Source organism: Coregonus lavaretus (assembly GCF_964263955.1).
Source record: "Coregonus lavaretus genome assembly, chromosome: 18".
Lineage (NCBI taxonomy): Eukaryota > Metazoa > Chordata > Actinopteri > Salmoniformes > Salmonidae > Coregonus > Coregonus lavaretus.
The window spans coordinates 6,598,639-6,622,603 of record NC_140005.1 but is presented as its reverse complement, the minus strand read 5'-3'; the positions used below and the strand labels follow the sequence as shown (position 1 = coordinate 6,622,603).

General features: G+C 42.1%; 1 protein-coding gene across 4 annotated transcripts in view; it reads right to left on the bottom strand.

The window, feature by feature from the left end:
• Positions 1-9,417: 9,417 nt before the first annotated feature.
• Positions 9,418-23,965, bottom strand: part of LOC311145962 (bromo adjacent homology domain-containing 1 protein-like) — a 44,893-nt gene continuing 30,345 nt past the window's right edge. For 3 of the 4 annotated variants that reach the window (XM_084182365.1, XM_084182368.1, XM_084182367.1), the window contains 5 exons: positions 14,100-14,476; positions 13,706-13,865; positions 13,287-13,366; positions 11,806-11,897; positions 9,418-11,649 (listed from right to left, as the gene is read on the bottom strand). In XM_084182365.1, the coding sequence (XP_084038491.1) occupies positions 11,460-11,649; positions 11,806-11,897; positions 13,287-13,366; positions 13,706-13,865; positions 14,100-14,476 (899 nt within the window). In that variant the 3' untranslated portion in view covers positions 9,418-11,459. The remainder of the gene's footprint in view (positions 11,650-11,805; positions 11,898-13,286; positions 13,367-13,705; positions 13,866-14,099; positions 14,477-23,965) is intronic. The other variant, XM_084182366.1, reaches the window with a different exon arrangement.

Here is a 23,965-nt window from a genome sequence, read left to right as displayed (position 1 = left end):
GACTTGTTGGAAAGGTGGCATCCTGTGACGATGCCAACGTTGAAAGTGTTGTGGAAAAATCATCGTTATCCTCATTAAAAAGAAAGCACTTTTCAGAGTCTTGTAGAATCAAGACAGACTTTATTACACAAGCAATAGAGCCGAGCTGGTCTGCAGAGAACCTACCTTTTCAGCTCTCGGCTCTCATCCTTTATACAAGTTTCATTTTTACTCATAATCCACGCCTTCTAGCTTAATCCCTCCCTGGTCAGTTCACTCCACCATTGTTTCCCAACTTTGACCGTTCTGCCCAGTTTCTGTCTGACTCCTCCTTTTGAGTCACTTTGTTTGTTTTTAATGGTGGCGTAAGACTTCTCCTCCTGTTATTACTCAGTTTTTGGAAACAATAGTGGCGTGACCAAAACCTATTTAGTAAAAATAACAGAGCCATTTCATGTTTTAACCTTTTAATTGGTTCTTAATCCGTAGACGTATAGGCGTTTCATTCTACAGCATGCATGATTCATATAATTGGTTTGTTATGTTGTCCACCCTTACGTGAGACAGAGTAGTTAACTAAAAATCTCCAATAAAAGTCACTGAGCTTTTCAGTACGGGCCATTCTACTGCCAATGTTTGTCTATGGAGATTGCATGGCGGTGTGCTAGATCTTATACACCTGTCAGCAACGGGTGTGGCTGAAATAGCCGAATCCACTCATTTGAAGGGGTGTCCACACACTTGTGTATATATAGTAAAAGCCTTGGGTAGCGAGTTGATTCTATTCCAAGTGTGGAAGGATAAAACCACCTTCAGACTTTGGAAGAACATTCATTTTTATTCTATGCATTGTATTTGCCCATATAAAGTCTGTTATGACCAAGTATACTTTTTGAAGAATATCTTGGGTGGGGTAATTGGTATTACCAAAAATAAATACAAAAACAGCCATGCCATTCTAAAGAGGTTTATTCTGCAAGTAAGATCTATGGGAAAATTATTCCATTTAATTTTTTAGTATTCTGAAAAGATTTTTAGCAAAGGAGGCATTGAGTTTTCAATATTGGTCAGGTATATCAGGAGATCATCTTTAAGAAGTTGAGTTAATATTCATGTTTACCAATACTGATACCTGTTATGTTTGGGTCCTGTCTAATTCTTTCTGCAAGCGGTTCAATTGCCAGTGCAAACTGGAGGGGGAGAGGGGACATCCCTGTCTTCTGCCCCTTTCTAAAGCCATTTTTGCTTTAGGACATGCATAAAATATGTTTATTACATTTATTATTTCAGCTGCAATGTTGAAAGCTTCCAAAGTTTTGAATAGAAAAGGCCATTCAAAACGATCAAAAGCCTTTTCGGCATCAACAGCCATTATTGATAAGTCTATATCTTGTTTTCTTGCGTATTGTATTAAACTGAAACATGTTTAATACACGTTCTTATCCATATCAATCTCATCATGTAGACTAGCCTACCCACACTGTATCTGCCAGCTGTTGGCTATACCAGAGTAGGCACATAAGCTATTTAACTCAACAGTTTGTGTAACAAAACTATCGGTAGAGTTGAAAAGGCGATGGAAAAACATTGAACTTTAGATTTTTATTCGGTACATGAAACTTAAAAAGGTGCAATATGCAGAAATCACTCCGCCTTTTCCTGGTTGCTAAAATTCTAATAGTTTGCCTAATTTCAGTTTATGTGGGAAAAAAAAGCAAAGTGTAGAGATTCATTGTACCATCTAAACCACTGTGAAATATATTTTCAATAACCAAAAAATATTGCATCTTCAGCAGTTTGAAGCTGGTGTACAAAACCGAAAGTAAAAGGTGCAAAAACTAAACTTACGAACGGGAAGCATAGAATTATTCACATAGAACAGATCTACCACTTCTTAGACTTGCTTTCAATTAGAATGACAGATCTATAACTCACATTTCTATGTGAATTTGGTGGGGTCGCCCAAAAAAGTTACATATTGCATCTTTAAGCAGAAAAAGTCAATTTTGTGTTCACTATGTCATCACGCACTGATTTTTATTCAACAGATCAGTTTGGTGGGATTTTTATTCAACAGATCAGTTTGGTGGGAACATGGACTTATTTACTTTCTGCAGATTTTAGAATATTCACATGAAAATCTGTCACCAATTGGATGGAAACCAAACAAGAAAAGCCTCAGCCAAAATCTCAGAAATCTTTGCCATATTGCTTTCACCTCAGTGCAGCTGAAGGACACTTCCGGCTATTGAGATGCAACTCATCTGTGGGTTTTTATCAGGGTGTCTTATAATCTCTCATAGGGCTGCCCATTAGGCTGCCCCTGCCAAGCAGAGACCCTGGCTACCAGTGGGACTCCATTCTAGGGCTTTAGAATCACACATTAGAATGGAGACGCAGGTAGTTGCCATTAAGGGGCCATGACTAATACCTGTTCCTTCACTTTCCATGGCAGCAGGAGTCTATTATAAGGAGAGAACCAGTGAGAGCTGGCAGGAGAAGAAATGGCACATTGAAAATAAATCCATACCAATTTGTAATAGTCACACAAAGTGCTCCCAGGAAATAATCTTTCAGTCATTCCATTTTAACTGTGTTGGTCACACAGTGGCATAATACCTGACAGAAGATGATATTGACAGCTTTTATCTGGCTTGGCATAATACCTGATAATGACAGCTTTTATCTGGCATTTAATTATATATTATATATTTTATCTGGCTTTCACAAGGAGCCAGAGCTGGACCATTTTTCACCTAGTCAGCTCGGGATTCAAATCAGATATATTTTGGTTACTTGCCCAATGCTCTTAATCACTACGCTACCTGTTTGATGATGGAAACTAAATAATGTATTCTCTGTTGAGGCTGAGAAGACAGAACAAAGATGGAGCCTACCCTTGCCAAAATGTATTTGTTGCTGCAAAAGTTCCCGCAAGTTCGTGGCAAATTTGCTGCAAACTAAATAGTTTCTGGGGAACACGTGTTCCAAGACCAGTAACCGTTGACGACCAGTCAGGGGGAGAAGAAAAATCTATTACAAATGGAATCCAAGCGATCTAGCTACCTACCAAATTTGTCCAGTGAGTGTCTAGCTTATTAATTAAACTTCTTAATGAACGTTAAAATGTGTTAGCTAATTGATGCCTGGTTAGCAATGTCATGTTTTATGGTGAAAAAAAACAAATGTAGTTGCTATTTCAGTTTCAACCTAGACAGAGTGAAAAGGAGGAAGCCTGTACCGAATAAAAAATATTCCAAAACATGCATCCTTTTCAAACATTGTGGTGACTGCATCATGTTATGGGTATGCTCGTCATCGGCAAGGACTAGGGAGTTATTTAGGATAAAAATAAACGGAATAGAGCTAAGCACAGGCAAAATCCTAGAGGAAAACCTGGTTCAGTCTGCTTTCCAACCACACTAGGAGACAAATTCACCTTTCAGCAGGATAATAGCCTAAAATACAAGGCCAAATATACACTGGAGTTGCTTACCAAGACAACATTGAATGTTCTTGAGTGGCCCAGTTACAGTTTTGACTTAAAATCGGCTTGAAAATCTATGGCAAAATGACTGTCTAGCAATGATCAACAACCAACTTGACAGAGTTTGAAGAATGTTTTTAATAATGTGCAAATATTGTACAATCCAGGTGTGCAAAGCTCTTAGAGACTTACCCAGTAATACTTCATCGCTGCCAAAGGTGATTCTAACATGTATTGACTCAGGGTTGTGAATACTTATGTAAATGAGATATTTCTGTAATTCATTTTCAATAAATTCGCCAAGATTTCTAAGAACATGTTTTCACTTTGTTATTATGGGGTATTTTGTGTAGATGGCTGAGAAAAAAAATCTATTTATTCCGTTTTGAATTAAGGCTGTAAGACAACAAAATGTGGAAAAAGTCAAGGGGTATGAATACTTTCTGAAGGCTCTGTATATGCATGTCAATGTGCTAGCATCACTGTTCAGTAGCATGTTAGCTAGCACAACAGCTGAGGTAGCAACAATATGGAGAAGGGTGTATTTGCGGCCCACAATCGGGGATTTCCTGCATGTGGGCATTTGTACATCTGCAGGATTCACTCTTTATATACTGAACAAAAATATAAACGCAACATGTAAAGTGTTGGTCCCAGGTTTCATGAGCTGAAATAAAAGATCCCAGAAGTTTTCCATATGCACAAAAAAAGCTTATTTCTCTCAAATGTTGTGCACAAATTTGTTTACATCCCTGTTAGTGAGCATTTCTCCTTTGCCAAGATAATTCATCCACCTGACAGGTGTGGCTTATCAAGAAGCTGATTAAACAGCATGATCATTGCAAAGGTGCACCTTGTGCTGGGGACAATAAAAGGCCACTCAAAAATGTGCAGTTTTGTCACACAACACAATGCCACAGATGTCTCAAGTTTTGAGGGAGCATGCGATTGGCATGCTGACTGCAAGAATGTCCACTCCCATAAGCCGTCTCCAACGTCATTTTAGAGAATTTGGTAGCACGTCCAACCGGCCTCACAACTGCAGACGACGTGTATGGCATCATGTCGGCGAGCGGTTTGCTGATGTCAGTGTTATGAACAGAGTGCCCCTTGGTGGCGGTGGGGTTATGGTATTGGCAGGCATAAGTTACAGACAGCAAGCACAATTGCATTTTATCAATGGCAATTTGAATGCACAGAGATACCGTGACAAGATCATGAGGACCATTGTCGTGCCATTCATCCGCCGCCATCACCTCATGTTTCAGCATAATAATGCACAGCCCCATTTCACAAGGTCTGTACACAATTCGTGGAGACTGAAAATGTCCCAGTTCTTCCAAGTCCTGCATACTCACCAGACATGTCACCCATTGAGCATGTTTGGGATGCTCTGGATTGACGTGTACGACAGCGTGTTCCAGTTCCTGCTAATATCCAGCAACTTTGCACAGCCATTGAAGAGGAGTGGGGCAACATTCCACTGGCCATAATCAACAGTCCTATCAACTCTATGCGAAGGAGATGTGTCGCGCTGCATGAGGTAAATGGTGGTCACACCAGATACTGACTGGGTTTCTGATCCATGCCCCTACCTTTAAAAAAAAAGGTATCTGTGACCAAGAGATCCACCTCGTGGAGTTGCAATGATCATGAGAACGGTGAGGAATCAGCCCAGAACAACATGGGAGGATCTTGTCAATGATCTCAAGGCAGCTGGGACCATATTCACCAAGAAAACAATTGGTAACACACTACGCCGTGAAGAACTGAAATCCTGCAGCGCCCGCAAGGTCCCCCTGCTCAAGAAAGCACATATACAGGGCCATCTGAAGTTTGCCAATGAACATCTGAATGATTCAGAGGAGAACTGGGTGAAAGTGTTGTGGTCAGATGAGACCAAAATCGAGCTCTTTACCATCAACTCAACTCACCTTGTTTGGAGGAGGAGGAATGCTGCCTATGACCCCAAGAACACCATCCCCACCATCAAACGTGGAGGTGGAAACATTATGCTTTGGGGGTGTTTTTCTGCTAAGGGGACAGGACAACTTCACCGCATCAATGGGACGATGGACGGGGCCATGTACCGTCAAATCTTGGGTTCGTGGATGGGTATTCCAGCATGACAATGACCCAAAACACATGGCCAAGGCAACAAAGGAGTGGCTCAAGAAGAAGCACATTAAGGTCCTGGAGTGGCCTAGCCAGTCTCCAGACCTTAATCCCATAGAAAATCTGTGGAGGGAGCTGAAGGTTCGAGTTGCCAAACATCAGGCTCGAAACCTTAATGACTTGGAGAAGATCTGCAAACAGGAGTGGGACAAAATCCCTCCTGAGATGTGTGCAAACCTGGTGGCCAACTACAAGAAACGTCTGACCTCTGTGATTGCCAACAAGGGTTTTGCCACCAAGTACTAAGTCATGTTTTGCAGAGGGGTCAAATACTTATTTCCCTCATTAAAATGCAAATCAATTGATAACATTTTTGACATGCGTTTTTTTGGATTTTTTTGTTGTTATTCTGTCTCTCACTGTTCAAATAAACCTACCATTAAAATTATAGACTGATCATGTCTTTGTCAGTGGGCAAACGTACAAAATCAGCAGGGGATCAAATACTTTTCCCCCACACTGTATCTGCAAGGTTAGCTCCAGGTAAATATTGCAATCCTTTAGCCATTCCTGGACCTGTGTCCAAAAACAAGCTACAAATGGACAGTACCAAAACAAATGATCTAATGATTCTGTCTCTTCACAGCAAAATCTGCAGAGCTGGGAAGATTGTATCCCCCATATAAATAACATTCTATTGGTAGCAAGAATTTTATATAATAATTTAAATTGAAAGATTCTAAGTTTTGAATCCGGTGTCGTTTTGCGTATCAGTTCATAAACACTATGCCATGGAATCGGTACGTCAAAAATCTCTTTCCAACTATTTTGCAATCTATATGGGACGGCTGTCAATCCTTTGGTCCTTAAATGAAACTGGTATACTTTTTTTTATTTATCACAGTTTTCTTTAACCAATTATGTTCTTTAATGCAAGGCCGGCAGACAAGTTCATGATTAGTTTGCATCAAATTCACAGAAAACAGTAGAATGTTCGCCAAAACATTTCCCAAAATTGTTTGGCAGAAGTTCACAAGTCACCGCAACAGTTTGCCACAAAACTATTTTGCATGTGAAAATATGAGCTTGCTGCAATTTGGCCAAAGTTTTGCCAGAGCTGTTTTGCCAGAAGCCTGTTTTTTCGGTAAGGGTTCTCTCTCAGGACCATATTGGAAAGTTATGACATTCTGGATTAAGGGGACCAAAAGCTAGCCAGAACTAGAAGAGACCGTCGTTCAATAGTTTTGCTCACCGGAATCTGTGCGCTCCAGCGGCTTTTCTGTACTGTACAAAGGAACTTCTGTGGCAGGTGATTCAATCACTGGTCCTCATCATGCTCATCGCAGACCTGGGACCCTTGGCAATTCTGATTAGTGGAAGAAATATTAGAATTGGGGTGGTTAGTTATGTCCTGGCATATCCACATTCACTCTGTCCACATTGCTATACTATAGCCAACTTAGAAGGAATGCCGTTGACTTTCAAGCCTAAAAAATAAACATTAATAAAAGCTTAATAATTGCTTCCTCTGCGGTTCCCATTCATAAATTATTGCTCAGAACATGGTGTGCTGCCCTGTGGACTCCGCCAGCAACAAGAACTGAGCAATCTGCTCTGGTACCTTTGGGGTCAAGAGGAAATGGGAAATGGATGCCACCAGCCTTTGTTTACAGACCAAATTGACATAACAAGCGAGGTGGTAGAAAATTACATTTCTCAAAATACAGAAAAACAATATTACACCGAGACCTTGAATTAGCCGGAAGAACATCCGTAAATAACATGAGCTTCAAGTCACAAACAGATTAAATTGATGGACCAATGTTTTTTTCGAATGAAAAGCGAAGACAGCCACTCCAAATTGAAAATGTTATGGACAGCTGAAAATTGGATGAGTGTCTTTGCAGGTCATTTTCTCAGGTGTAGACAGAGTTGTAGTGTATGCATTTATTGCTTTGTGTGCGTGTGTGTTTGTTTGTTTTAAAAGCTTATGAAGGGTAAATTTCTTACAGTTCCATCCCTTATTCATCTATTGCCTTGGGTGTAGTTGTGTGCATGTGTGTTCTCTCACGTGTGTGTCAACGTGTGTGTGTGTCCACGTGTGTGTGTATTTCCATTCATACCTCTGCAAGCTGCTGCTGAGATACACTTTTACAAGTTTCCTAGCGCAAATGGACTTCTGTCCGTATGTTTCAGTGCACAGATGTTGTACAGCTTGTGTCAATTACAGTACAAGGGGGATAAAACTGTAAGAAGTTTACCCTTCATAAGCTTTTATCAAACATCAAACATGCATGCTGTTAGACATGCAAATGTAACATTGGCATTCAAAACCCAGAAGCTGATTTGAGTGGTAAGAGAGCCTCATACATATGCATGACACCCCTAATTACTGCATTGGATGAAAGATGCCACTCATCTTTATATCCAACAACAGTCCTTGACACCCTCATCTCCTGATCCACTCAACAACAAGACATGAACGGCCTCCATTAATTTAGTTAAAGCTGGGTTGGCGCAGACTTGGGAGTAGTTTGCCAAAAAACAGACGTTTTGGTCTACTCCTCACCCTCCTCATGGAGTCTCTACATCACGTCTGTATTTCCGGGTACATTACCGGTACATTATCATGCCTTACTAAAAGGGGCAATCCGCAGTTGAAATGATTACCGACGTCCTCCCCGCCACTATTTCGGTAAAAAGCGGAGTCATGTGAGGAAACTGTGAAAAGGTCAACAATGAAATTACCTTTGATCATATTGTTCCAATATTTACTGGATTGGAGGATCAATATGAATGAACTTCTGGGTCTGTAGGTATCAAGTGTCTCAGAGTAGGAGTGCTGATCTGGGATCAGGTCTCCCTGTCCATGCAATCTTATTCATTGTGATCTAAAAGGCTAAACTGATCCTACTCTGAGATGCTTGATGCATACAGCCCATGGAGACATCAATATTGTATTTGGCAGAAGACAGAATGAAGTTGAATAAAACACTGAAAGCTGAACTAGTATGACACCATGTGGTGGGTTGGTCTTAGTACACTTACATTTACATTACATTTACGTCATTTAGCAGACGCTCTTATCCAGAGCGACTTACAAATTGGTGCATTCACCTTATAGCCAGTGGGATAACCACTTTACAATGTTTTTTTTGGGGGGGGGGGGCGGGGGGTGGGGTGGGGTAGGGCGGGGGTAGAAGGATTACTTTATCCTATCCCAGGTATTCCTTAAAGAGGTGGGGTTTCAAATGTCTCCGGAAGGTGGTGAGTGACTCCGCTGTCCTGGCGTCGTGAGGGAGCTTGTTCCACCATTGGGGTGCCAGAGCAGCGAAACAGTTTTGACTGGGCTGAGCGGGAACTATGCTTCCGCAGAGGTAGGGGGAGCCAGCAGGCCAGAGGTGGATGAACGCAATGCCCTCGTTTTGGGTGTAGGGTCTGATCAGAGCCTGAAGGTACGGAGGTGCCGTTCCCCTCACAGCTCCGTAGGCAAGCGCCATGGTCTTGTAGCAGATGCGAGCTTCAACTGGAAGCCAGTGGAGTGTGTGGAGGAGCGGGGTGACGTGAGAGAACTTGGGAAGGTTGAACACCGGACGGGCTGCGGCGTTCTGGATGAGTTGTAGGGGTTTAATGGCACAGGCAGGGAGGCCAGCCATCACGTCTCAGCCTGTTCCTAACAACAGCTCACCTTACTGGACCAGGGGGAAATTATTATTAGAAAGTGGAGGGGAAAAAAAAAAGAGGGAGGAAAATGTATTGTGGACCAGATAAGAGTCAGTTACTTGATGTTGATTTGGAAGAACGTATGCAAAGATTTGTCAGACTGACTTTGCAACTTCATCAAATGAGATTATTGGGTTCAAACTCATTATTTATTCCATTCAAATATTTGTATATTACATGGGTCCAAGTTAAATAATACAAAACACTGTGCTGTGAATATCCTTTCCCAGAATTCCCAGAACCTCTAAAACACTGGAACATATGCACATAAGAACAAAGAAACTTGGAATTGAGAGTTTTCTACACCGGGGAATGAGTTGAACGTGACATTTTACGCCCCTTCTATACCCTTTTTGGTACATCCATTTCATAGCAATTAACAGAATTTCACACACAAAAAAAGGCTTTTCAAAAAGACATAAAAAACAACAATAATCTTGGCTTACTTTTCATGGAAAGTTATTGGGACACCGAGTCCACTGAGACTGGCAGGCACAACAGGCAATGTAAGAAATATCTATCACATCTTGATTGGACTTAAAAAGAAATAGAGCGTGTAAGAGGGTTCTCCTATGGCTGGTGCCCTCTACATCGAGATACATCTTCAAAGCAGGTGTGTGTGTGCATATGTTGATCAGACAGCAAGCTTTTCCAGGAACTGTCATACCAAACGTTGATTCCCTCTGATCTAATCAAACACATTTAGATAAATCCACAGTGTGACTTCCGTGTTGACGAATCAGTAGCGTTTTCATCTTAAGGACACAGTTGATGATCACAGTAACATGGGAGGGGCTTGTACTGAACTGTAGCTCCACTCACTGGCAACCTTGGTTTAGACGGAAGGCAGGGCTTTTGGCGAGGTGTAAACTGAACGTATTGGAGCTTGCATCCTAGATGTCAACCCGCGGGATGTAAGGCAAGTTATTATGGGTAATGGCAGTGTGGCTGTTGTGTTCAAACCCCCGTTCATTGGTCAATTAAAGGCAGGGTGGGGGTGGCCCGGAAAATCCCAGGGATATTTGGTCCATCCAGTTGAGTCACTGGTCATTCTCATGCTGAATCCCAAACCAGTCCCTTTCCCCTCACCCCTCAATTTGCGCTTTCACGCCCCTTCGATAGCCACTTCGACCGAGCCAGCAAAGCTGCCAGGTCCAGAGCGAAGTGCTATCCCAACATGTAACGCAATATGTTTGGAGTTTGCACAATTTCATACAAGAGAATGGAGCATTTGTTTGTCTGATTTCGAGGCTTGACACATGTAACAAAATGAAATACCTCCCAAATTAAATGTTTAACTATTACAGAGGTTTATATCTTGTAAAATGACAAGGGGAATTTGTTAATTAGAATTTCATGCTCGCATTATTTAAAATGTCATACATTAATTGCCACGAGTGCGTCCCAAAGTTAATGGGTTTTATTGATCCCTTCGACACTCTGGGAGTTTCGTCAGCAACACGTGACAACGGAGGACCATGTGTTGGTAGGGGTGAGGTATAGGCGAGAGGCTGGTTTGGGATTCAGTGGTACTTTACCTCTAAGACAGCGCAGACAGTGAGTTAGTGTTGGCGAACGCCTAGGAATTATAATGTTCTCGTAGTCACCTTCCTTGCTTTGAAAATACTAAATAATTCACTCTTAAATTACTTTAAAAAATAAATTAAAATTTTCTCCATATAGAAATAAATATTTCTCTGCACTTAAGCCAATTAAAAACTTTAAACTCAAGACTAAATCATTACAGATAAATATGTTAAGCCACCATCTAATTTATGAGTCATCCCACTAAATACTGAACAAGTCTTAACTGATACCATCTGCCAACAACATGGCTACTAACCCACATAGATACAGGCAAAGTCATGGGAAGATGAAAAATAAAATCATTATTTGGCAAATCAGTTTTGTTAAAAAAGGGGATTTGTGCTCGGGATGATAAAACACATTTCCTCTTTGACCAAGTGTGACCCTTTGCAAACCCCTCAGGGTGAGACATCGGGCAAAAACACTTCCAGACTTCCTCAGCCTAAAACTGTCAACATCTTCCGCCCCTTTCAAAACAGAGTGGCTTGATCGGTCTCAAAATCCTGTCTTTTCAGCACCCTCTTTCACTGTTTAAGATTCCTCCGTTCCACCACCGTCCTCACAAGTGCTACTGCAGATTCTTCAGGATGCGCCCGTAGCGGAAGTCGTAGACGTGGCGACACATGAACACTAGGTTGGGGTCGATGTCCGTGGGCACACAGCAGTGGGCAGGGACGGTGCATTCGACACAAGGCGGCACCACTCTGGTGGCACTTTCAGGGAGACCATCACCCCGACGCTTCACCAAGGCACAATATCTGAAACACCAAAGGACATGTCAAACAGACCGTGCAAATGAGTGAACAAATACAATGCAACAAATAAAACGTAATACAATCCACTCAACATCTTGTGTCTCCCACATACTATTTATTCTCACACCCCATCTCCCATCAGAGATAAACAGACCTTACCTACAGTACTGTGCTAACGTCAACACGTAGCACTTGTCTTCAATGCAGGCCACACTGTTTTCATCCTGATGGCGAGATGCAAAAATTTCATTCTGGAAATGAAGTTGGGTGACAAGAGGGGAGGAAAACAATGCATGAATCTTCTCTCATGAACCAAAACAAATCCCTTGCTTAAAGGGATAGTTCAGCAATTTAACATAATGTATTTACATATATCAAAATATGTCATGGCTGAACTATCCCTTTAATATCCCCTAACTACATCTATCTGACATCATCAAGACCGCCTTGGGAAGGTCTATACAGGCTTTTCTGATGTGCAAACTGACTAGCCAAAATCTAAAACTGACCCTTTAACAAACCCTTAACCCTAATCAATTCTAAAAATAAAAATATCGGTTTGCACGTCAGAAAAGTCTGTATAGCCCTTTTCGACCCACTTCCCCATCAGGAAATCACACAGTCATGGGAAATCAAAAAATGGTGCAGTCTAAGTCTTGATTTAATCCTAGCTGGTTTTCCTTACAGAGACTTGTGTAAAACAGAGCAGTAGCTTTGGTCTGCTCAAAGCCCAGGGTATTCAGTAGAGCACACTGTAGCAAAATGTTTTACAACCGGTAATGAAAATCTGTGTTTTCATTGGACAAATTTAGGTAGTGCCTTCCGGTTTCAAAACGTTTTCTTCCTACTGAACACGCCCCAGTGCTCTCTCGCAGAGCATTGTGAATAAGGCTTCTGTTTATTATTCATAGCCTGGGTGAACAAAGTGTGTTTGTTCCTGGGGGATATTGATAATGGGAAGCCTGTACAGCCTATTTCTCCAGGAAATACATAATTAAACGGAAACAATGTGTTTGCCATCTCTTTTCCCATGGAGAACCAGGCTGGGGCTGGGCAAACATTGTAGATGGCAGCCACAGTGTGAACTGGGCTTTCCAGAGAACTCACCTCACAGTGTGAACTGGGCTTTCCCGGAGAACTCACCTCACAGTGTGAACTGGGCTTTCCCGGAGAACTCACCTCACAGTGTGAACTGGGCTTTCCTGGAGAACTCACCTCACAGTGTGAGCTGGGCTTTCCCGGAGAACTCACCTCACAGTGTGAACTGGGCTTTCCCGGAGAACTCACCTCACAGTGTGAACTGGGCTTTCCCGGAGAACTCACCTCACAGTGTGAACTGGGCATTCCCGGAGAACACCTCACAGTGTGAACTGGGCTTTCCGGAGAACTCACCTCACAGTGTGAACTGGGCTTTCCCGGAGAACTCACCTCACAGTGTGAACTGGGCTTTCTGGAGAACTCACCACCACAGTGTGAACTGGGCTTTCCCGGAGAACTCACCTCACAGTGTGAACTAGGCTTTCTGGAGAACTCACCTCACAGTGTGAACTGGGCTTTCCCGGAGAACTCACCTCACAGTGTGAACTGGGCTTTCTGGAGAACTCACCTCAGTGTGAACTGGGCTTTCCCGGAGAACTCACCTCACAGTGTGTGCTGGGATTGCGTCCTCCCTGTGTGTGTTCTGGGCGGTAGAACCAAAACAGACTCATCATCATCTCCCCTGAGGACACACAGACAGTGCCATTTTCAAAGTGAGAAGAGGATAACTAAAGTTGTATCAAATTGAACATTTGAAGTGATGTGTAGGGATCCCATCCATAATCAATTCTACAAAAGTTGATGTGGCAAACAGTGGTCTGTTTTGAGCGTTTGATTGCTGACTGGAATGCCAGATTGGCAGGTTTTGTACTTTTTCATACTACTGCATTGGTTCCATTGTGCCAGGCAAGCTCAATTGAGCGCCGACCAAGTATTTGAACCGGTTTTTAAACATGGCTATAGTTTTGTTTTTCATCCATCTGTGTCAGTTTAGCTCTGCGTGAAAGAGGCAGAGCTTCACCTGACTCGGGGTGCTTCCACAGGGCTGAGATTTTGGCTACGTAGGGCAGAGACTTCTTCCTGGTGCCGGAGCGCAGAAGGACTGTGTCTCGAACCCGAATGACCTCCCCGTCCCGCTGTACTCCTTCAAAACATTTGCGCAACACTGTTGTCTCTTCCCCCTGGAAACATAGTCAATATGTCATTGTTGTTGGAACATACTATTAGCATTGTTATTAGCACATGCTAAGGACCCGGTTATTACCATTGTTGTTAGCACAGAAGTAAGAATGGATGGTAATAATATCATACATACAGATTAAGTTTTCCTTCAGAGGAAATTCTAATATTCTGTAGCCTCAGCTAGCTACCTTACAAGGTACAACCAGTATCCCTTAACACACAGCAACACATACCACAGTGAAAACCTCCTTCTCGAAGGGCACGCCCACGGGCAGCCAGCCATTGGTTGCCCGGCGACGGGTGATCCTCTGCTGCTTGGCAGCTCCGCTGGCGGTGGGCCCCAGCTGCTGCTTGTCTTGAATATGAGGGCAGTAGGACGGCGAGCCACCATGCACCCCAGACCGAGAGCCGCTGGGTGGCTTGGCACTCTGAGGACACTCCCGGGCCACTTGCAGCGGGACCCTTGGTTGGCTGGGGTCCGATAGAGGGTTCTGGAGGCGGGGCACTGATTGGCCAGCTGGGGGAGCGCTGGGGGTGGCGAGGCAGCCGGGTGTGGGGGAAACTTGGACAGGGGGGGGGCTGTGGTCCTCCAGAGATGAGGAGTCGTCTTCTATGGGGAAAAGTGGAAGTGTCAGACACTAGAGTGATCGGTCCCTTAAAACACTCACACTCACCAGCACATAGATCAACACAAAAAACTCCACACTCATCCTCTCCTTTCCTGCCACTCTGTTTCAACGCCACTCAGCTTCAGCGCCACTAATATAGAAACAGCGACGCTGCATGCAGTAGAGATAAGAACACTGTCTGTATCCTCTGTCTTAATTGTAGCTGTGAGTCACAGGGGCTGGCCACAGGGGCTGGCCACAGGGGCTGGCCACAGGGGCTGGCCACAGGGGCTGGCCACAGGGGCTGGCCACAAATGCACATCAGAGTAGCAGAGATGGAGTATTTGTGGTGGCCTGATGTACCCCAGACAGGCAGTGTGGAATAAAAGAGCCGGTTAAGGATATTGAGAGGGATCAGAGGGAGGCGACACTGTATCGCTTGCTGATATACATCTGTACAAGCAAAAGGCTCTCTGAGACATTTACAAAGAGCGCACACGTAAAAGGGGTAAAGAAATCATCTTACACATCCACCGAACAGCCAATATGCAGCACTGCCTTCAGGGCGCGAACCAACAGAGCTGCTAAAAAGGTTTCGTATAGGCATCAGTACGGCTTTGAAAAGAAAATTGACGGGTGTGACTTACGTTTTATCTTGTATATACTAGCATTTGTATCCGTTACGTGTGAACGTTGCTGTTGATATATTCACATCTTTCTGTTATCTGACTTGACACAACTGAACTTCCTTCTGGAAAAATGTCATAATTATGATACTGTAATAATGATGCAGTGGAAGGCCTTTTTTTTTGTGAATAGCATTTAGCCACCTATTTTATATTATAGCATTTAGCCACCTATTTTATATTATAGCGTTTAGCCACCTATTTTATATTATAGCGTTTAGCCACCTATTTTATATTATTGCGTTTAGCCACCTATTTTATATTATAGCATTTAGCCACCTATTTTATATTATAGCGTTTAGCCACCTATTTTATATTATAGCGTTTAGCCACCTATTTTATATTATAGCGTTTAGCCACCTATTTTATATTATAGCATTTAGCCACCTATTTTATATTATAGCATTTAGCCACCTATTTTATATTATAGCATTTAGCCACCTATTTTATATTATAGCGTTTAGCCACCTATTTTATATTATAGCGTTTAGCCACCTATTTTATATTATAGCATTTAGCCACCTATTTTATATTATAGCATTTAGCCACCTATTTTATATTATAGCGTTTAGCCACCTATTTTATATTATAGCATTTAGCCACCTATTTTATATTATAGCATTTAGCCACCTATTTTATATTATAGCATTTAGCCACCTATTTTATATTATAGCATTTAGCCACCTATTTTATATTATAGCATTTAGCCACCTATTTTATATTATAGCATTTAGCCACCTATTTTATATTATAGCGTTTAGCCACCTATTTTATATTATAGCGTTTAGCCACCTATTTTATATTATAGCATTTAGCCACCTATTTTATATTATAGCATTTAGCCACCTATTTTATATTATAGCGTTTAGCCACCTATTTTACTCCACACTCATCCTCTCCTTTCCTGCCACTCTGTTTCAACGCCACTCAGCTTCAGCGCCACTAATATAGAAACAGCGACGCTGCATGCAGCAGAGATAAGAACACTGTCTATATCCTCTGTCTTAATTGTAGCTGTGAGTCACAGGGGCTGGCCACAGGGGCTGGCCACAGGGGCTGGCCACAGAGGCTGGCCACAGAGGCTGGCCACAAATGCACATCAGAGTAGCAGAGATGGAGTATTTGTGGTGGCCTGATGTACCCCAGACAGGCAGTGTGGAATAAAAGAGCCGGTTAAGGATATTGAGAGGGATCAGAGGGAGGCGACACTGTATCGCTTGCTGATATACATCTGTACAAGCAAAAGGCTCTCTGAGACATTTACAAAGAGCGCACACGTAAAAGGGGTAAAGAAATCATCTTACACATCCACCGAACAGCCAATATGCAGCACTGCCTTCAGGGCGCGAACCAACAGAGCTGCTAAAAGGTTTCGTATAGGCATCAGTACGGCTTTGAAAAGAAAATTGACGGGTGTGACTTACGTTTTATCTTGTATATACTAGCATTTGTATCCGTTACGTGTGAACGTTGCTGTTGATATATTCACATCTTTCTGTTATCTGACTTGACACAACTGAACTTGCTTCTGGAAAAATGTCATAATTATGATACTGTAATAATGATGCAGTGGAAGGCCTTTTTTTTGTGAATAGCATTTAGCCACCTATTTTATATTATAGCATTTAGCCACCTATTTTATATTATAGCGTTTAGCCACCTATTTTATATTATAGCGTTTAGTCACCTATTTTATATTATTGCGTTTAGCCACCTATTTTATATTATAGCATTTAGCCACCTATTTTATATTATAGCGTTTAGCCACCTATTTTATATTATAGCGTTTAGCCACCTATTTTATATTATAGCATTTAGCCACCTATTTTATATTATAGCATTTAGCCACCTATTTTATATTATAGCATTTAGCCACCTATTTTATATTATAGCATTTAGCCACCTATTTTATATTATAGCGTTTAGCCACCTATTTTATATTATAGCATTTAGCCACCTATTTTATATTATAGCATTTAGCCACCTATTTTATATTATAGCATTTAGCCACCTATTTTATATTATAGCATTTAGCCACCTATTTTATATTATAGCATTTAGCCACCTATTTTATATTATAGCATTTAGCCACCTATTTTATATTATAGCATTTAGCCACCTATTTTATATTATAGCATTTAGCCACCTATTTTATATTATAGCATTTATGTTCCTTACCTCCCATCATCTCAGTCAGCACTCATAACTCTGACTGTTCCTGGAAATCTAGGATTACATAAAGCTGATGCATGATTTGCTCTGTACAAAAGGTAATGGGGATGCTGTAATTTAATGTCATGTAATGTAGGAGTGTGTGGAGTCTTTCAAAACCCCATAGGAATCGACCAACCACACTAGTGTAGTGCAGGTTCACCTGACCATTAAGGGCCAGTCAGGATGAGCGATGATACAATAAATGTCACATTATAATAGACTCTCGCAATCGGATAGCTTGTGGTAGCAGGAAATAAAAAATGACGTCTCGCTCACTTCTCTGGGGAAAAGGGTCAATTTTTGTGTCACTTCAAAGCAGGCAGCTCAGAGGCAACAAGACATATACCAATTTACCTAAGGTAATAGCACCTCTGAGCGGGCAACGCCAACGACACTCCATCTTGATCTGTAATCAGCATACTTGATGAGGTCATGAGTGCTGCTGTGGTCCCCGACAAATACACTGCTCAAAAAAATAAAGGGAACACTTAAACAACACAATGTAACTCCAAGTCAATCACACTTCTGTGAAATCAAACTGTCCACATAGGAAGCAACACTGATTGACAATAGATTTCACATGCTGTTGTGCAAATGGAATAGACAACAGGTGGAAATTATAGGCAATTAGCAAGACACCCCCAAATAAAGAAGTGGTTCTGCAGGTGGTGACCACAGACCACGTCTCAGTTCCTATGCTTCCTGGCTGATGTTTTGGTCACTTTTGAATGCTGGCGGTGCTTTCACTCTAGTGGTAGCATGAGACGGAGTCTACAACCCACACAAGTGGCTCAGGTAGTGCAGCTCATCCAGGATGGCACATCAATGCGAGCTGTGGCAAGAAGGTTTGCTGTGTCTGTCAGCGTAGTGTCCAGAGCATGGAGGCGCTACCAGGAGACAGGCCAGTACATCAGGAGACGTGGAGGAGGCCGTAGGAGGGCAACAACCCAGCAGCAGGACCGCTACCTCCGCCTTTGTGCAAGGAGGAGCAGGAGGAGCACTGCCAGAGCCCTGCAAAATGACCTCCAGCAGGCCACAAATGTGCATGTGTCTGCTCAAACGGTCAGAAACAGACTCCATGAGGGTGGTATGAGGGCCCGACGTCCACAGGTGGGGGTTGTGCTTACAGCCCAACACCGTGCAGGACGTTTGGCATTTGCCAGAGAACACCAAGATTGGCAAATTCGCCACTGGTGCCCTGTGCTCTTCACAGATGAAAGCAGGTTCACACTGAGCACATGTGACAGACGTGACAGAGTCTGGAGACGCCGTGGAGAACGTTCTGCTGCCTGCAACATCCTCCAGCATGAACGGTTTGGCGGTGGGTCAGTCATGGTGTGGGGTGGCATTTCTTTGGGGGGGCCGCACAGCCCTCCATGTGCTCGCCAGAGGTAGCCTGACTGCCATTAGGTACCGAGATGAGATCCTCAGACCCCTTGTGAGACCATATGCTGGTGCGGTTGGCCCTGGGTTCCTCCTAATGCAAGACAATGCTAGACCTCATGTGGCTGGAGTGTATCAGCAGTTCCTGCAAGAGGAAGGCATTGATGCTATGGACTGGCCCGCCCGTACCCCAGACCTGAATCCAATTGAGCACATCATGTCTCTCTCCATCCACCAACGCCACGTTGCACCACAGACTGTCCAGGAGTTGGCGGATGCTTTAGTCCAGGTCTGGGAGGAGATCCCTCAGGAGACCATCCGCCACCTCATCAGGAGCATGCCCAGGCATTGTAGGGAGGTCATACAGGCACGTGGAGGCCACACACACTACTGAGCCTCATTGTGACTTGTTTTAAGGACATTACATCAAAGTTGGATCAGCCTGTAGTGTGGTTTTCCACTTTAATTTTGAGGGTGACTCCAAATCCAGACCTCCATGGGTTGATAAATTTGATTTCCATTGATATTTTTTTGTGTGATTTTGTTGTCAGCACATTCAACTATGTAAAGAAAAAAGTATTTAATAAGATTATTTCATTCATTCAGATCTAGGATGTGTTGTTTAAGTGTTCCCTTTATTTTTTTGAGCAGTGTACGATCTGACCACAGACCAGCTAAGAATGGCCCTGTTCTGTCGTCATCCACTGCTCCGGAGGCAGTACCGTAAAGGGGCTTTGGGACTGTGGGACTCCTGGCTGATATAACATGTGGAATCATTTTAGCCTGTCTTGTGTGTACAGTATGGAGCTCTGCTACAAAGATTAACAAACCCTATATACATACATATCTATCTATATACACACACATACATATATATATATATATATATATATACATATATATATATATATCTATCCATATACACACATACATATATATACACATACATACATACATACATATGTATATATATATATATATATATATATATATATATATACATACATATGTATATATATATATATATATATATATATATATATATAACATTACATATATATATGTATATATATATATACATATACACACACACACACACACACACACACACACACACACATATACATATATATATATATATATATATATATATATATATATATATATATATATATATATATATATATATATACATACACACACACACACACACACATACAGTGGGGGAAAACAAGTCTTTAGTCAGCCACCAATTATGCAAGTTCTCCCACTTAAAAAGATGAGAGAGGCCTGTAATTTTCATCATAGGTACACGTCAACTATGACAGACAAATTGAGAAAATCCAGAAAATCACATTGTAGGATTTTTAATGAATTTATTTGCAAATTATGGTGGGAAATAAGTATTTGGTCACCTACAAACAAGCAAGATTTCTGGCTCTCACAGACCTGTAACTTCTTCTTTAAGAGGCTCCTCTGTCCTCCACTCGTTACCTGTATTAATGGCACCTGTTTGAACTTGTTATCAGTATAAAAGACACCTGTCCACAACCTCAAACAGTCACACTCCAAACTCCACTATGGCCAAGACCAAAGAGCTGTCAAAGGACACCAGAAACAAAATTGTAGACCTGCACCAGGCTGGGAAGACTGAATCTGTAATAGGTAAGCAGCTTGGTTTGAAGAAATTAACTGTGGGAGAAATTATTAGGAAATGGAAGACATACAAGACCACTGATAATCTCCCTGGATCTGGGACTCCACGCAAGATCTCACCCCGTGGGGTCAAAATGATCACAAGAACGGTGGGCAAAAATCCCAGAACCACACGGGGGGACCTAGTGAATGACCTGCAGAGAGCTGGGACCAAAGTAACAAAGCCTACCATCAGTAACACACTACGCCGCCAGGGACTCAAATCCTGCAGTGACAAACGTGTCCCCCTGCTTAAGCCAGTACATGTCCAGGCCCGTCTGAAGTTTGCTAGAGTGCATTTGGATGATCCAGAAGAGGATTGGGAGAATGTCATATGATCAGATGAAACCAAAATATAACTTTTTGGTAAAAACTCAACTCGTCGTGTTTGGAGGACAAAGAATGCTGAGTTGCATCCAAAGAACACCATACCTACTGTGAAGCATGGGGGTGGAAACATCATGCTTTGGGGCTGTTTTTCTGCAAAGGGAGCAGGACGACTGATCCGTGTAAAGGAAAGAATGAATGGGGCCATGTATCGTGAAATTTTGAGTGAAAACCTCCTTCCATCAGCAAGGGCATTGAAGATGAAACGTGGCTGGGTCTTTCAGCATGACAATGATCCCAAACACACCGCCCGGGCAACGAAGGAGTGGCTTCGTAAGAAGCATTTCAAGGTCCTGGAGTGGCCTAGCCAGTCTCCAGATCTCAACCCCATAGAAAATCTTTGGAGGGAGTTGAAAGTCCGTGCTGCCCAGCGACAGCCCCAAAACATCACTGCTCTAGAGGAGATCTTCATGGAGGAATGGGCCAAAATACCAGCAACAGTGTGTGAAAACCTTGTGAAAACTTACAGAAAACGTTTGACCTGTGTCATTGCCAACAAAGGGTATATAACAAAGTATTGAGAAACTTTTGTTATTGACCAAATACTTATTTTCCACCATAATTTGCAAATAAATTCATTAAAAATCCTACAATGTGATTTTCTGGAATTTTTTTCTCATTTTGTCTGTCATAGTTGACGTGTACCTATGATCAAAATTACAGGCCTCTCTCATCTTTTTAAGTGGGAGAACTTGCACAATTGGTGGCTGACTTAAATACTTTTTTCCCCACTGTACATATACACACACACGTTTGGGGTCACTTAGAAATGTCCTTGTTTTCGAAAGAAAAGCAATTTTTTTGTCCATTAAAATAACATATAATTGATCAGAAATACAGTGTAGACATTGTTAATGTTGTTAATGGCTATTGTAGCTGGAAACAGCAGATTTTTTATGGAATATCTACATAGGCGTACAGAGGCCCATTATCAGCAACCATCAGTCCTGTGTTCCAATGGCACGTTGTGTTTGCTAATCCAAGTTTATCATTTTAAAAGGCTAATTGATCATTAGAAAACCCTTTTGCAATTATGTTAGCACAGCTGAAAACTGATGTGCTGATTAAAGAAGCAATAAAACTGGCCTTCTTGAGACTAGTTGAGTATCTGGAGCATCAGCAATTGTGGGTTCGATTACAGCCTCAAAATGTCCAGAAACAAATAACTTTATTCTGAAACGCGTCAGTCTATTCTTGTTCTGAGAAATGAAGGCTATTCCATGCGAGAAATTGCCAAGAAACTGAAGATCACGTACAACGCAGTGTGCTACTCCCTTCACAGAACAGCGCAAACTGGCTCTAACCAGAATAGAAAGAGGAGTGGGGAGGCCCCGGTGCACAACTGAGCAAGAGGACAAATACACTGGTGTCTAGTTTGAGAAACAGACGCCTCACAGGTCCTCAACTGGCAGCTTCATTAAATAGTACCCGCAAAACACCAGTCTCAACATCAACAGTGAAGAGGCGACTCCGGGATGCTGACCTTCTAGGCAGAGTTGCAAAGAATAAGCCATATCTCAGACTGGCCAATAAAAATAAAATATTAAGATGGGCAAAAGAACACAGACACTGGACAGAGGAAGATTGGAAAAAAGTGTTAGGGACAGACGAATCGAAGTTTGAGGTGTTTGGATCACAAAGAAGAACATTTGTGAGCCGCAGACCAAATGAAAAGATGCTGGAGGAGTGCTTGATGTCATCTTTCAAGCATGGTGGAGGCAATGTGATGGTCTGGGGGTGCTTTGGTGGTGGTAAAGTGGGAGATTTGTACAGGGTAAAAGGGATCTTGAAGAAGGAAGGCTATCACTCCATTTTGCAACGCCATGCCATACCCTGTGGACGGCGCTTGATTGGAGCCAATTTCCTCCTACAACAGGACAATGACCCAAAGCACAGCTCCAAACTATGCAATAACTATTTAGGCAAGAATCAGTCAGCTGGTATTCTGTCTATAATGGAGTGGCCAGCACAGTCACCAGATCTCAACCCTATTGAGCTGTTGTGGGAGCAGCTTGACCGTATGGTACGTAAGAAGTGCCCATCAAGCCAATCCAATTTGTGGGAGGTGCTTCAGGAAGCATGGTGTGAAATCTCTTCAGATTACCTCAACAAATTGACAACTAGAATGCCAAAGGTCTGCAAGGCTGTAATTGCTGCAAATGGAGGATTCTTTGACGAAAGCAAAGTTTGAAGGACACAATTATAATTATTTCAATTAAAAATCATTATTTCTAACCTTGTCAATGACTACATTTCCTATTCATTTTGCTATATTTCCTATTCAAACTCATTTCATGTATGTTTTCATGGAAATCAAGGAAATGTTTAAGTGACCCCAAACGTTTGAACGGTAGTATATATATACGTACGTACGTACGTACGTACGTACATGTATATATATATATATATATATATATATATATATATATATATATATATATATATATATATATACACACACAGTGGGGGAAAAAAGTATTTAGTCAGCCACCAATTGTGCAAGTTCTCCCACTTAAAAAGATGAGAGAGGCCTGTAATTTTCATCATAGGTACACGTCAACTATGACAGACAAATTGAGGAAAAAAAATCCAGAAAATCACATTGTAGGATTTTTATTGAATTTATTTGCAAATTATGGTGGAAAATAAGTATTTGGTCACCTACAAACAAGCAAGATTTCTGGCTCTCACAGACCTGTAACTTCTTCTTTAAGAGGCTCCTCTGTCCTCCACTCGTTACCTGTATTAATGGCACCTGTTTGAACTTGTTATCAGTATAAAAGACACCTGTCCACAACCTCAAACAGTCACACTCCAAACTCCACTATGGCCAAGACCAAAGAGCTGTCAAAGGACACCAGAAACAAAATTGTAGACCTGCACCAGGCTGGGAAGACTGAATCTGCAATAGGTAAGCAGCTTGGTTTGAAGAAATCAACTGTGGGAGCAATTATTAGGAAATGGAAGACATACAAGACCACTGATAATCTCCCTCGATCTGGGGCTCCACGCAAGATCTCACACCGTGGGGTCAAAATGATCACAAGAACGGTGAGCAAATATCCCAGAACCACACGGGGGGACCTAGTGAATGACCTGCAGAGAGCTGGGACCAAAGTAACAAAG